Raw genomic sequence first — 15,529 nt, forward strand, 5'->3', positions numbered from 1 at the left:
TAGCTACAGAGGACTCACTTATAAGTTACAAATATACACGATTCATTTCAATTGGTCTTTTAAGTCTCTAAAATTATATTTGTCCTCTTGCTGCACTGTTTTTGCCAGTGTAAAGATCATAGATTTTATTTGATTATATTTTGGTAATCTGTTAAATGAGACTGGGTCACCTTGCACCATGCAACATTTCACTTCACTGCTAAAACTTAATGCCATCTTTTTATCTTTCACTGAGTGGATGTCAGAGGACATAACGTTAATATACGACAGGCATCTCTAATATTTCATGAATGGCCTTTAAAAAAACCTCAAAAAAACAAACCTAGGAATTAAAAATTGACTCTAGGCTAGTGAATTTAGTCACCTTTCTCAAATGTTGAATGGTTTTCCATTTATGTATCTCATCTGTTACAAGACCTATTCTTTGTCAGGCAAGCCTATTAAAAAGCACAGGTGGCTTCCTCAGGTTGAATGTATTGCTTTTCTCTTGGGGTTGGGGGATGGAGAGATTTCCATGAAAAAGTGGTCAAGAACTGAAGATAATACCCCAAAATAAAGCTGGTAGCTTTTCAGTGGGTTAGAGTTCACTATGAAAAACTGGGAGGCCTGGGATTTTGTGCTTCTTTGTAATTTTTTTGTTTACCTCACTTTCTGTGCCTTAAAAAGTAGGCTATACTTTCCAGCTCGATAGGGATGTCAGGTAGGTTAAATCAAGATCTTATAAAGTGTTCTAAAAAAGTGCATACTATTAGTAAATTATGGGGGCTTTGCCTCCATTTTCTATATACTGCATTTATCAAATGTACTATTCTGAAATCATGTGGCAGTATATACAGGTGTGGATAGCTATGTGTACATTTATATTTTTTTTATGTTATATGTCTAAATATTTATTTAGAGATCTCAGAATGTTGGGTTAGATACAGCTTTTTGTAGCAATATTCCTGCATGCTAATTTTTATATATGGTAGAAGATACATAATGCTTACTGCTAAAACATATGAGGAGGATGCAATTTTTGCATTCTCTGGTACTTAAGGGTAGGAGAACTCTAGTTAAACTTCTGAACATTACAAATGTCAATGTCTAATCCTTCATTGGACTAATTGTGCCATTAGATTAAAGCATAAGAGAGAGGGGGATGGCTATGGTGGTGTGCAGGACTTATCCATGAGCTGAAATAATCATGAAATAGTCGGGGTGATGTAGTGAGAGGATGTATTCATGTTTCACTTCTGAATATTCATGTCTAAAACTGGATTAAGCTACTAGTGAAACCTGGTATCTAATTTATATGTAGTAGTTTCGGAAAACAAGAGTCAAGAGACCTCTAAGATCATCAGTCCAGTCATCTGTTATTGCCGATACCATGTCATATAATCTCTTCCCTAAATTTGTTGAGTTCCTTAAATTTATGGAGCTCCATGCTTAGCATTGATTATCTCCACAAAATTGATATTTTATTTGGCAAAAATCAGTGTTAATAAGTTCACCTATATTAGCATAGTAGAATTTTAGAAATTACTTGCTAGACATACCAGCCAGATAAACAGTTTGGTAGAGTTAATTCATTCCTAGTTTCTAAAATAAGTGTGCAAAGAGCTGTCAGCAGTCTCTTCCCTCCCCGCAGTTCTGCTGTCTTTTAAGTACAGAACAAATGCAGATCTGCCCTCAGCGTTGGCATCCCCCCTGGAATTAGGTGGTTTTAGCAGACTCCTCGATTACTTTATAAAATGTTGGCTAAGATAGGTGGCTTTCCAGACAGATTTTGTGAACTAATATTGACCTTTACCATAATCAAATGACACTGTTAAATTTCCTCAGCCCTTTAGACTCAATAACTGTGTTTTGTTTGTTTTGTTTATTAATGTGGGTTCTTTTTAATTCACATATGCAAATGTAAAAATCTATCACCGTATGACAGTATGTAGATTTGTGGCAGTCCCAAGAGGACCTTGGCTCCATAAACCAGTGGCTTTATTATGTAATGCTGCATAAATGCTGTATTTTCATCTGTGACAGATAGAATCTTGAACCTGTATTTTTCATGTTACTTAACTGTTTCAGAACATCATGTGTGAGAGAACACATCAAAATGGAAATTGCTTCTACAGAGGCAGCAATAAATATTGGTTGGGAATATTGCATTGTTGGGCTCCATGTGTTTTAGGATGTTCTCAATTCTCTTGCTCTAATCAACACTGTAAATACATGCTGCATTTCCTGGTCATCCATTTGTTGGATTAACAATTTGGTCCTTGCAGTTTCTACCATACATTTTGATTCTTTACTGTATATAGTCACGGTTATTTAAGAGCATCCCCTAACAAAATTACTCTAAAACCTCCTGTCTTGTCCAGCTATTCAAAGAAAGGCAAATTATGCAAATTCTGTGCATTATATGTGGGGTTAACTAGTAGTTATCTGAAGATTACTAGTTAAAAAGCTGAGAAAAATCCTTACATTGATGCAAAACTCTGTATCCCTGTGACAGACAGAAATTTGCCATCTTATCATTTAAATATTGGGAAGGGTTGTGTTTTGTTTTATTTTAAAATAAGGTACTTACTGTATAACCTCCAGCAGAGATTAAAATAGTTTATATTTTAGTGCATTATTGAAATACATAAATATTTGCAGTGATATATGATGTAAAAAAAAAAAAAGAGCAAAGGGCAAATATGTCTGATTCTGACAATTTTGTGCAGGAGTTTTTAGACAAAGTTGTTGGCATATTGCTTCTATTGAATATTCCCTTAAAGGATTTTGCTTAAGTCATTTCTCCTTTAAAGTCTTTATAAACATGTAGTTCATGTCCCATTTTTTATCTACTCTCTGCTTTATGCCATTGAGTTAAAATAGAATCAATCATAGTTCCCCACCTTGTCTTTCAAGTGAGCATAGTACTGTGATGGCCACGTACCTTATTTAGTTTTAGGGCCCTTTATTGTGTCGGTGATACCACTGTGTTTCCTGTGGAGCCTGAGTACTCTTATGAATGACTTTCCAGCACCAGACGTAGTATATACCAATTTTCTATTGTATACTTTCCTCTGTGGATCAATATGGATTTTAATTAACAACCTAACAAAATTATAGTTATGCTCAAAGGTCTCTCTCCCCTTGTATCTTGCCAGGAACTTGGTCTTCAGCAAGTTCCTATCATACTAGACATTGTCAAGAACAGACATAATTGAAATCCCTTTTCATTTATCCTGAGGCAGACACTTTTCTTTTCTTTCTTTCCTCTTCAGTAGATATGCACAGAAGTTTGCTAACTGGGGGGATGGAGCTGCAAGCCTACTATAAACATCAAAGGTGACTTGATACAGAGATTCTTGGAAGAAGTTTCCACCATACTTGGAGTGTCGTGACACTGTTTTATTCAAATGCTTTTCCACATTGCATTACATTAATAACCTCCTTGCAGGTTTTTTGGCAGATGAGGAGAAAGGGAGGCCTTCAGTAGAAAGTTGGATGATGATTTTGAATGAATGAGGATGAAGATGAACTCTTAGCCTTAAAGCTTATATGAGGTAGTCAGAACATGAAGAGCCGTGAAGTAGGTCAGTACTTTTGCCTTCTTTTTACATCAGTTGTTCTGCAGAACTGCATTTACAAATGTTTAGCTTATATTCACACATAGCACTGATATTTCTGTCTCCTCCTTGACTGTACACTATCCTAGATTATTTTCTGTTGTTTTGTCCCTTCTGTCATGTAGCTTTTGAAATCTCTTGTGCTAATAAGCATCTGATAGATCTCACCAGGAGTCTTGGCTTCATCTTTAGTCTTCCTTCATTCTAACAATTCTGCCTACGGTACATACTGTTCACAGGGTAGATCTCACATATTGCTGTTCAGCTGCCAGGCTCTTGAGTAATAAACCCTGCATTTCATTTCTGAATTAGTGTAAATTATTATTTTAGGAGTGTTCTTCCCCTGACAGAAGACAGAGTCCAATGCCACATCCTTGACCACGGCTGAAGAGTGCACAGCAGCCTGGGAAACGAGTTTGTCACTGATCACTCGGTTTCTTAGGATGCTTGCCAAAAATATGCTTTATCTGAGCATTTCTTCTTGAGGTGGAAGAGCTTTATAGTGCTCCGTCTGGTTCTTTTGTATGGGATTTAGAAACTTGGCCATTTAGTCCGCAATGCTATTTCTTTCCAAGGTTCTGTAACAATACTGCTAAAAAAGCAAGTTAGCATTCAACACAATTTCAAATTATATGCAACCAGCCTAATAGTGAATTTTATTACTTAATCCATTTAGACGTTGAGATGTTTTGCACTGTTACGTAGACTTAAGAAGTTGAATCCAGTATTAATCAAAGCCAGAAAGCTCGTTTTCTCTGACTGGATTGAGTTTTGATGTTCAGTTGTCTAAATACTGCATTATTGTTACTTGCCCAAGGTTCCTTAAGGCAAAAAGGTAAATTTTATGCCTCTTATCTTTTTCCTTTCTGAAACTGAAATAGGGTGCCCTATTCCTCCCATGGTATAGTACCCAGCAATCCCAGAATGATAATTTGCATCCTTTAAGGCTTGCAACTATTGTTTCCCACTGTGAACGCACAGATAACACTATATGCAGTGGCAATGGGAAGGAACCCCAAATGTTATTAATATCATATATACATTATCCATTAATTTCTTTCTATGTACGTTCTCTGGTAGCACTTTAAAAATTACCACCACTTGCCAGCATTGATTAAAGAAAGTAGTGATACTGCTGTGTTATGACATGGGTTGGAATCTAACTAGGCACCTTTTTCAGCATCTGCATTATTATTGTCCACTAAATCCATTAGATTTGAGGATAAAACTTTTGGATCACTCCATTACTTAGAACAACTTATACGTTTGCTTAATAAGTTGTCCTTTATCAGATATTACTGTCAGCTGTGCTGTATCTAGTACAGATACTGCATATACACCATCACCAGCTTAGATGTCATTTTATTAGGAGCTGCTGTCGCAGCAAAATGAGAATATGAATCTAAAGAAGTGTATTTTTTTTCCAAGCAACGTAAACAAATCTATCCTACTTAGAGCTGCAGTGTCAATATTTTGTACTGCCTGTGTTGACTTATTCATTGTGGTTTTTGGCATATAGGACAACTCTGAAGATTCCATTTCTGGCCTTTCATTTTAGGCCAGTTCAGGGTATTTCCAGCCTCTTATCTTAGATATTTTTTCAGCCCTTTAATAATTTTCATATATACTTAAATGTACATTCTGAAATACCTTAGAAATTCCTGTATATTTAAACATAGTCCCATGTTGCACTGAAAATTCACTCCTTGGTGATACAGGGAGTGGGTACTCCAGTAAGTTTGACCTCAGCTTGCAGATCTTTCACTGATTGCTGAAAAAGAAAAAACGTATATCTACGTGGGAAGGAAGGAAAGTTTGCTGAGCATTTTTAGCAAAGGACAGAGATAGCTTAAGATCCATTTTAGTCAGTGCTGGGTTCCTTTCAATACCAAAATGTCTTAAAGACTTATTCAATGTGTACTTTTTAGCTTTATTAGTGCTCAGGATATTTGTATGTTTAAATGATACCATTGTATGATCATTATGCCAGTAATATTCTCACTCACACACCTGTAGAAAATATAAAGGGTTTCTGATGCAAATCCTAACAAAGAGATGACACATGGATTGACTTGTCGAAGATTTTCATTAGAAACGCTTTGCTCAGGTGTAAATCAGCAACTGGTTTAGATGTAATGTTCTTTACATATGTTCCTCATTCCTAAGCTCATTCCACAGCATCATTATACCTTCTGTTTGTCTGGTAGAGCCAGTCAATGATAGCCTCACCATGAAATCAGCTTTTTCAGTTAACTTCTTGCCTAGATTTGTTGCTTCCACTCTCTAGAATGTACATGTTTGCTAAGCTTTAGCCTTCAAAAATTCTGGTTCTTGCTCAGAACTTTCTGGCCATGCTCTCTTGCTTTTCACCCCACTCCAGTTCAAAATGGTATTACCCAAATAAAACTTAGGTTTTACTTGGTATTATCCAAGTAAAACTTGGGTTTGGGAAACCCCCATACTTGTTTTCTTATTCAGTAAGGTATTTGCAAAAAAATTAATTCTCAGGCCATAACTGGCGCCATAACTGGTTTTATTAACATAAATATAAAACCCCAACTTTTATGTCATCAAAGTTGTCTGGTTGAAGAAAGTGCCAAAAAAAAAAAATTATTTTACAAAGGTGTTCGCTGCTTCTGTGAATAATTCTTCTTTGCTAGTGGCACTACTGTCATTTCTTTGTCCCTACCATACACGCTCTGTGGGTTCTTGCTGATTGTCTGCAAAATGATGCAATTGTTGCCTTTTTTTCCCTGTATGTTAACCTGTGTATTTCCACATGATAGTTGTCAAAGCAGGTACAACTCCAAGAGGTGTTTTTGTTAAATTCCAGTTTGAAATCTGTATACTGTTCTGGCCAATGCTTCTTGTAACATTTCTTGTAATATTTTGAATTCTTTCTAATGTTGAAAGGTTATTGACTTCTGTAATTATCCATCCTTTCCATCAGACAATTCTTACCTTCGGTAATGTCCACTAAACTGCATGGTTGCCTCTTTCAATCCAAGATCAATTCTAAATCCACTTCTCTCTAGTTTCAGTTTGAACAGTTATGTCACTTGTTTATGGCACGAGTGTAGTGTTCTTCAAATTCTGGAATAACTTAATAGCTACCTTCAACTGAATTTATTGAAAACTGATATGTGCCTCCTGTGCTTCAGAGATAGTTGTTATCTAAAGCACCTGACTACCTTTCTCTTTTGCTAGCACCTTTGTCCTGCAGATACAGAATTTTACTCTTATTTGCTATTTTGGGAAGTAGAAGTTGGTTGGGCACCATATTTGCTCTATTTATTTTTGGGGGTGTTTTACTTATCTTCCTCTCGCTCCTGTATGACAAAGCGCGCAGTGAGACTTCATCGCCTGACATGGACATGAGATCTCCTCTTTATTCTATACCTTTCTCCAAAATGAAAGCTCCTCAGCACTCCTGCAGATAACCTGTTTGAAGGGACAGATTAAAGACACAAGGAAGGACAGCACAAAGGTGAATGCCGTGGTATCACTATTTGTCTGTACTCTTATCACCTCTTGTAAGCCTATTATCATTGTCTCAGTAGTCCAGTGGCAATGTTGGCATGTGAGGGAAAGTTTCTATTAGTTTCTGTCTTTCCCTAATGGTAGCCCGCCACAGTAGCAGCAAAAGTTATTTTGCTGGCTTAGCTTCACCCAAAGGTCTTTGCTTTAATTAGATCACCCACCTGTCACTGATTCTGTAGACCTTAAGGTCTACAGAATTATCTGGCAAAACGTGGGCATGAAGGATGGGTCTAGGTCTAAGCATGTTGAATATTATTCTGTACAATCCTGCTGTTACTTAATATGGTCCCAACACCAGTGCTTGTGTGGCTAGGTACAAGATCTTTCTTCAGCTTATCTGGAAAAAAAGTATTTAAAGTGGATCCTGAGTACTGAGGTTATGTTGCTGGTACTTTGTTAATCAAAATCCCTCAGTTTACAGAGAAATCATGTGCAAAATTTCAGATAGGAATTAAGTTAGCAGTTGTAATACTAGAGAATCCTTCTTGTATATATATTTTTAATTGTTTCAGTTACAAATCCTAAAGTGCACATGCTAGATTTAATACAAATTACTTCAGAGATGTTTTTTAAGAGGTTTTTCTCAAAAGATCTCCCCTCTGCCCTAATCACAATTCTTCTGATGCCCATTTTCATTGCCAGCCTGAAGTAAATTGGGAGGCTTTGCATGATGCACAAATGGCCAGAGTTCTCTTGGCCCAGTGAGCAAAGTGGTTTGGAATGGGACATCCATCACTAATAAATAGCAGGAAAAAGGGTTATATATCAAGGTTGCCCATGTGAGTCACTCCTCCGAATCCACTTCACTGCAAACAGGCTGATCTCTCTCTTTTTTGTTGTTGTTTTTGGGGGGGGTTTGTGTGTTTAGGCTCCCAGTTATGGCCTGAGAATTACTTTAATTTTTTTGCAAATACCTTAGTGAATAGGAAAACAAGTATGGGGGTTTCCCAAAGAAGATACTAATGCTTTAGAAATTATATGTCACAATGGAAGGACATACTACTTATGGAGGGACAGCAGCTTAATCTCACAATGCGGTAGTTGTAGCAGTTGATTCCTGTAACCTTTGAAAATTAAGAGAGAGGAGATAGTTGAAGAGAGTAAGTCTAGGCAGCTCTCTAGTATAGTTCTAAGATATTCTAGAATTTTAGAATAATCTTTTTAGGAAGAACACTTTTATTTCTAAGGTTAATAGAAAGGCAGAAAGAAAACCTAAAATATCACACAAATCTGTGATGACCTTGATAATCAGCATTTATACATCCAAGTGCAAAGGCAGCCAGTTCTAAAATGAGCCCCACTAAGGCAGACTCGTCACCGGATTAGTTTTAGTTCTTGAATTTTCTCTCTTTTGTACCGATTGCTTCAAATGATGACAGAAATTGGAAACATTTTTGGTATTCTGTAGCCAGACATTTTCTCCTTTTTAGAAGAAATAGAAATGGTAACTGAATATTTACCAGGACAGTTACCAAAAAGAAATTATTAATATAGTTGTCTTAGGGACAATGGGGATTAAAGGGACAAACATTCCTGTTCATGAAATGAATTGAACTTAAGACTCTGTGATATGTGTCGTTTATGAAAATACATATCCATATATTTGTGTAGTTTGTACAACCAAAACATCTTGTAAACAGTAGTAAAATAACAAAAACTATGTAGCTGTTATTTCCATTCACCAAAATACTACCAACAAAAGAGACTGAGGCAAACTTAAACATAACTGCCCTCCCCTCTCAAACCTTATGTCTAACATGCCCTTCTCTTGGTGTCATTTTTAGGTGGCTTTTTGTGGTGCCCTTTTCTAGGAGTTCTGGAGCTGACCTCGCTCTTTAATACATATATTTAAGAAAAAAATACTTAGCCCATGTTTAAAGAAAAAAACCTCATATGGACTGTAGAGAAGATGTATTTAATATTAAATGCTAGAGCTATAGGGATTTTAAACATTCTTTGTCCATACTAAAATTAAAGCACATTAGTTGAAAGGTTTACAGAGCTTGATTTAAAAATGCAGCTTTTTTTTCTTGCAAAAATCCAGTTGCCTCTTGTGGATCAAGTTGGAGCCATCTAGGAAGGTCCTGCCCTCAACCATTAGTTATTTCTCTCAACTGGAAGTTGAAGAAAAGTACCACAGCTGAAGTAAAGGACATTTTAACCTGAGGTGTTTTGCTTTGTACTGAAGCAGACCAAAGTTGGGTCTCAGGTGGGAAGGGTTGTCTCCAATGGATGGGCAGATACTAAGAGTTGAGTGTGGTAAATTTTTGAAACAGTTGGATCTGCAGCTCTGCTCATATCCCTAGTTTAGATGAGCTCTCTTAGTAAGGATGTATATTTTTTCCAAACTGAGAATGCGATAGGAGTTCATAATTTATAAAAGTTAGTTATCATGGTGTTACTGATGTGAAGTTATTATAAATCACAGATTGGGAGCTATGCTGTTAGTGGTTCACTTCACTGCTAACACATGCAATATATGTAAACAATGTTTGTATGTCTTCACCAGGGTTCTACTCAGCTTAGTTATTGCATCTTATCTAGCACATAAAAATAAATTTTATTTCATAGTGGTGACTTTCTGCTATATTTTTTCTTCATTATTGTTTAACCAGAAAAGAGAAAATTAACAGCAATGGCTTGCGTGTATGTATATGTCCGTGCATATGTATCTGTATATACATACATATATATACATTTATATATTTACATACCTGGATGCACATATACACATGTATGTGTACACATCTGTGTATGTGTATGTCAAAACATCAAAAGTATAACTAAAAATCCATACAGTAGGGTATGCATGAAACCTGTAAATTACAATGTATTACTGATTTAAAAAAAACTTTTCTAGTGTTAAAACCAAAATCTACTATTAACATTCAGTATCACTAGTCGTACCCCTTCCCCATTAATTTAGTGCTTAATGTGATTCTTTTCGCTTTAAAATTGAAGAATTTTATTACTTGCTAAAGTTATTCAGTAAGAGGGTATTTAAAAAAAAAACAAAACATAAATTGTAAAATTCAGCTGGGACACTTACTGAACTGTTGGTATTGTTTTGTCAAAAACTGATTTAAAATAAACTAGAAAATTGCCGAACCATCAAAGTATGGGATGTGAGAAAGTTAATATATTAAAGAAACACTATCATGAGAAGAAGTGAAATTTTAAAAATGATATTTTAAGAAATTCACTTATATAGAGAATAGGGCAAAATCATAATCCTTTATGAGCCCAATAAAGACTGCCTAGCTACTGCCACTTGATACAATACCTTTCTTATTGAACTTGGAAAAAATCTGCTACGGAGGGCTTTTTTTGTGCAATATAGGTTTAGTTGGCTTTTTAACTTAAAATGGAAGAATGATGATACTGTGATAAGCATGCTTTGGACTGGCCAGGCTGGTGCTCAGTACCCTGGGCCAGCGCCTGCACGCAGCAGTGTACATACGAGCAGGGCTGCGGCCAGGGTGCTTTGGTTTGACGTGCTGTTTGGTTCGACTGGCTATACTGGCAATCTAGGTGGCTTGGTAATGGACTTACAGTTGTGCCTGTTTTAAAGACAGAAATATGCTTTTCTCTCTTCAGCAAGACTTGGAGATGTTATTTTTGCTTTAGAGACAGTCTGTGCAAGTAGCTGAACAGGAAGTAAACCCTTCTTATTTTACTTGATGTGGCTTTTTGTGACTGGCCCACTGTATAGGATGTTCATGTGGCATTTTGGAAGATAAAAAACAAGATGTCATTTTACTTTAGCTCACTTGTTAACGTTTGTTTAAATAGTTAACTTAGGCATGTAGAGTACAGACAAAAGATAAGAACGATTAGCATTTGTACTTTGCTTTGTATTTGTGTAGCTGGTGGTTCCTCTGAAAACTACCTGGTGATAGTAAGACAAGGTAAAATGTTTGCATTTCTGAGTCCTCTTACTGCGTGACTCCTTTCTACTTTAGCCTATTCTTACGTGTCCTTATTCATGGTGTATAAGTCACTGCAAGGGTGTGGGCTGTTTAATTCCTGGTAATCTACCGAGCTGTAAAAAATTATGATGTGTTGGAAATGTGGATTTTCATGCAAAGTTCAAATGCAAGGGAATACTGCTCTCGTTTTGTAAGGAAACCTGCCCTTAAAGGGAAAACCAAGTTGAAAATACTTCCACCTGAAATTGTAATCTAAAATGATTTCAAGCACCACCTAGGATTATTGCATCTGAAGCATAATGATGAGGCTTTTTGAAGTCAGTTGGCTTTGCTTATTTGACAATATTTTAGAGAAAATCCAAGTCCTGTCAGTGTTGGTAACAAAATTCCTGTTGACTTTAGCGGACTCTGAGTTTAACTCTAAACAGCTGCTCTCAGCGGTCTGTGGCCGCTCAGTGGCGCTTCCTTTCCTGGGTACTGCCATGGTGTTGCTGGCTTTCCACTTCTCACGAGGGAGTTTGCATGCAAATCCCACACGGCACAGACGGGTGTTTGCTGGAAGCACCTGAGCCAGCCTCGGAGAGGTGCATGCAGAACTAGCAGGAGCGGAAAGACCAGAAGATATTTGATAGTATCCTCTACATATCTACAGTAATAAAAGAGCATCTCTCTTAAACTATTTTAAGCTGAAATTATTACATTTCAAAATATATTGCTTACATTTTTAATTGAATTTTGCCTATCCTGTTGTCTTCAGCAAGCGTTAAATAACTTGAAAAATCTTGCAGTCTGTGCTCGTGTATAACATAGTGGCTGTAGTTAGAAATTAATTACAGTAATGTTCCTAAAGCACAGCCTGCCTCCCCATCCAGAAAGCCCTTGTTTCCTTATAGAGACCCTCTTTGCTGCTATAACACTTTTTAAAACATACTCCCTACAAGCCATTTAAGAATCAGCAAAGGGTATAGATGCGTTTCCTTCCTGGGGGGGCTGAGTCTACCTTTCACCCGTCTCTGCACCCTGCCCTCTTCTTCCCACCACTTGGAGAAGGCTGGCTGAAACCAGTTGCCTTCTTACCGTGTCCTCCCACCTGCTCCGCTCCTCTGTACCCAAGTGCCTCCCACAAGCAGCAGAAGGCTTCTCTGGGGAAGGTGAGTCCAGCTGTTTTGGCAGCCTGCTGCTTTAGCAGCTGAGACCCAACTCTCTCCTTTGGCACAGACAAAGCAGTCTTAATGCTGCTCATCAAAATCTGTTCACCATGGTAAGCATGGGAAAATGAGCCAATGGGAATGTGATATGAATAACTTGAAAAACTGCAATTATGATTAACGCTTCAAGTGCTATTTACTTTAACATTTGACCAAGATAACGCTGCTAATTTCTTTTAGCTCAATGTGAAATTTAGAGTCCGATTGTTCTAATTGGCAGAAAAGGGAAAGCTGCCAAAAACACACACTGATTTACCTCCCCCTTCATTCTGTTGACATCACTGAAGTTGCACAGGATACTAATTGTTAAAGAAAGTTACTTTTGGGCTTCGGCTTCTTTCTGCAAACATCCATCTCTGATCTAAAAAGATCAGAATTTAAGATCCTCCAAGTTAATGCTGTGAAGCAGATGAGATGAAAAAAATCCATTAGCTCACCTTTTGCAGCTCTGCAGTGTCCTGCAACTTTGGGGACAGTGGCTTAACTGATCTTTACAAATTAAAATCGCAGATAAGCCAACCACTAGAAAACAGCAGTAATGGCTAAAGGAAAAGACATCTGTGAATTTGATATGGACCATTTAAGTATCATAGCCTATAGAAATAACATATGAAGCATTTGGAGACAGTAGTTCAGCTCTACCACTGAACATCTTCAGGCTCAGACACTTATGAAGATTATATACTGACATGAGAGTGGACTGGTCTAATCTAAAATCCATTAGGCTACCAGATCTATCATTAAATCAGTAAAATCCACCTCTTTGGTCCACAGACTGGTGTGATGCATGGATGGCAGAGTGATGTGGGGGAACCTCTCACTGCCATAAAGATATTTATCATTGTAATAGAGAACAAACTGAAGGCCCTCATGTGACATGCAGCAGAGACAACAGCCTTGTTGTTTCTGTCCCCTAAATCTTTTTCAAGAAAAGGAAATTGCAAGTACTCTTGGAAGCAGCAGGAGCAAGGGGAATGGCTTTTTTTCCCTCTTTGTCCCTCCCAAGAATATACCGACCTCTTTCCAAAGAATTTGATTATGTCTCCTTTCACTGAAACCTTTGCAGTCTTTAGTTTGAAAAATTCCTCTCTGTTTCAAATAGTACCTTTCTAAGAAGTGGTATAAGTTATACACGGCCTGTTTTATCCCTTTGCCAAGTATGAGGCTCTGAAGATATTTACATTTGTCATACTTTATTTCTACATCTTTTCCTGAGTAGGTATTAAAAAAAGATTAAACTTTTAGGAAAAAAAACCCCTCCTGATGTTAGAAAGGGTGTGAAAATACTTGGAGAATATTTGTGGGGAAAAAAAAAACAACAAAAAAATGAAACACCCCCCCACACACATGCACTCTCTATTAGGACAACTTTTCATAATATCTCATGAACAATCACCCAATTCAAAAAGTATTCTAATGCAGACTGTTTAATTATGTGTGTAAGCAGCAGGATCACAAGATCCAGGAAAATATTTAATGACCTTTCAAAAAGTAGCATAGAGTTTGAGCCAGACAGCTTCCTAATGTCGGTATTTTGTATAGCTAAATCCGATGCAGTGGTGCTAGTTAGTGACACTGGTGACATTGGCTGGGGTTATGGGCTGCTGCCTGCAGGCAAAGGGACAGAAGTAATGGTAAGAGAGTGTGTACCTTCTGTCAGTTAAAGCCTAGCTGCATTTTTCAAATGCTTATAAAGAAAAAGAAAGAATTTTTGGTATGGGTTTGGTCAATGTGAAGATCAAGACCTCTTAAAATTGATTAATCTGGAGTTAGCCAGCTGCCTGTTGACATTATTTCCTTCACACTATCAGAAATAATACAGTATCAGACAGCTAAAGCAATGAAAAGTTTAGTGATTGTTTATGCCATGTATGTTGCTCAACACATTGCCCAGTTTTGATATGACCACTGTTTAGTAAGGCTGAATTGTAGAGAGTCCTTATTTGCATGTGTGTACGTACTTTTTACGTTATTACATATCAAAGTTGCAACATCATTTTCCCTTTTAGGTTTATAACAAGTGGCCCATCTGAAATCTTTATGGTTTATGCATCTGCTAAGGAATGGTATCTACTGTATACTATTTTAGCCCAACGGGCATGTGAGGTAATATGGCTTAGTCCTTTTTCATTTCAATTTGTGTTGTCTTGCTTAGGCTCTGGGTGAAGAGGGGACATGTGGACAATGACACTGGCTTAACTCGTTAAGCCAAGATAATTTGATTGTGTGGCTGAGTCTTATCAAGGCCAATCAGTGCAATAGTTTTGGAGAGAAGATCTATCAAAGGACAGACATCCTTGAAGTAACTTTCCAGTATTCTCCAAGCTTTTTTTTTTTTTCCTTTTTTTTTTCCTTTTTTTTGCACATTTTATGACTTGCAAGGCAATGATTTGGTAGATCAAAGATCTGTCTTTTGGGGAAAATGAAGGAAGAGGGTAGAGGATGCCTCTCCTTTCCTCGGGCTCCTTTTTCTGTGTCAGTCTCCAACCTTCTTTGCCTCCCTCGGGTGTTTTTGTCACCCTATACAGGACCCACTGCAGGTGCTATCGCACAGCAGAAAGGGCTCGTTTTATTCCTGCTTAGCACTGTGGATTCACACCCTACAAGACTTCTAGTTGAAATCCAGCCTTGGAGAGCTGGCCTTCTCAGTTGGGGTGGCAGGGAAGGCTAACAGTTTCCTTGGCTGGAAGGCATCAAATTGGATAAACAGAAAACGGGGGCCTGGAGAGTGGGAAAGCTCTTGATGGTGATTAGTTGTCATCCTGCTTGTCAGAACAAATGAAGAAGACGAGCACAATGTTTGCACTGTTTGAACAAGCCTCAGAGAGCAAATTAGATGGTAAATGTGATCATAATTTGCCTGCCTTTCTTGAAACTCCCATGGTGCTATTAGTGTTTTTCTTTTTTCAGGTAAAAAAGCTTTAACAAATACATACTTCTGTGGAAACTGAAGTGCACTGAGGTTGTTTACAGATGTGGTGTGCAAAGATTTCTGTGGTTTCAGTGATAGTGCTTATTGTATCTACATACTGCAGGCTGGTGCAAGGTGTGTAATGCCATTGGAAAAGATAATGTATTTCAATATTGCACATGATTTGGAAAAAAAGATATAGATAGCTATCTATAAAAGTATATATTTAGATAGGTATGTGTATATAAAATAAGCTTGTGCCTGAGCTTTATATGGCACTTAGTTGAGTACTGTTGATAAGCCAATTATGGTATTTTTTGGAAAGATATCTGGAATGTAAAT

The 15,529-nt window shown here is 37.3% G+C and overlaps 1 protein-coding gene across 7 annotated transcripts in view; it reads left to right on the forward strand.

Moving 5' to 3' along the window:
* Positions 1-15,529, forward strand: part of FIGN (fidgetin, microtubule severing factor) — a 104,553-nt gene that overhangs the window by 37,119 nt on the left and 51,905 nt on the right. For 2 of the 7 annotated variants that reach the window (XR_012777082.1, XM_075511674.1), the window contains exon 4: positions 14,286-14,382. The exons of 3 other annotated variants lie outside the window; for them this stretch is intronic. Coding sequence is in view for 2 of the 4 variants with exons in the window: in XM_075511671.1 (XP_075367786.1) it covers positions 3,548-3,566 (19 nt within the window). In the remaining 2 variants the exon portion in view is untranslated. Of the gene's footprint in view, positions 1-3,430; positions 3,567-14,285; positions 14,383-15,529 lie in introns of all 7 variants that reach the window. 2 more of the 7 variants (XM_075511671.1, XM_075511672.1) reach the window with 1 other exon arrangement.

The sequence above is a fragment of the Mycteria americana genome, chromosome 9 (genome assembly GCF_035582795.1).
Source record: "Mycteria americana isolate JAX WOST 10 ecotype Jacksonville Zoo and Gardens chromosome 9, USCA_MyAme_1.0, whole genome shotgun sequence".
Taxonomy (NCBI): Eukaryota; Metazoa; Chordata; class Aves; order Ciconiiformes; family Ciconiidae; genus Mycteria; species Mycteria americana.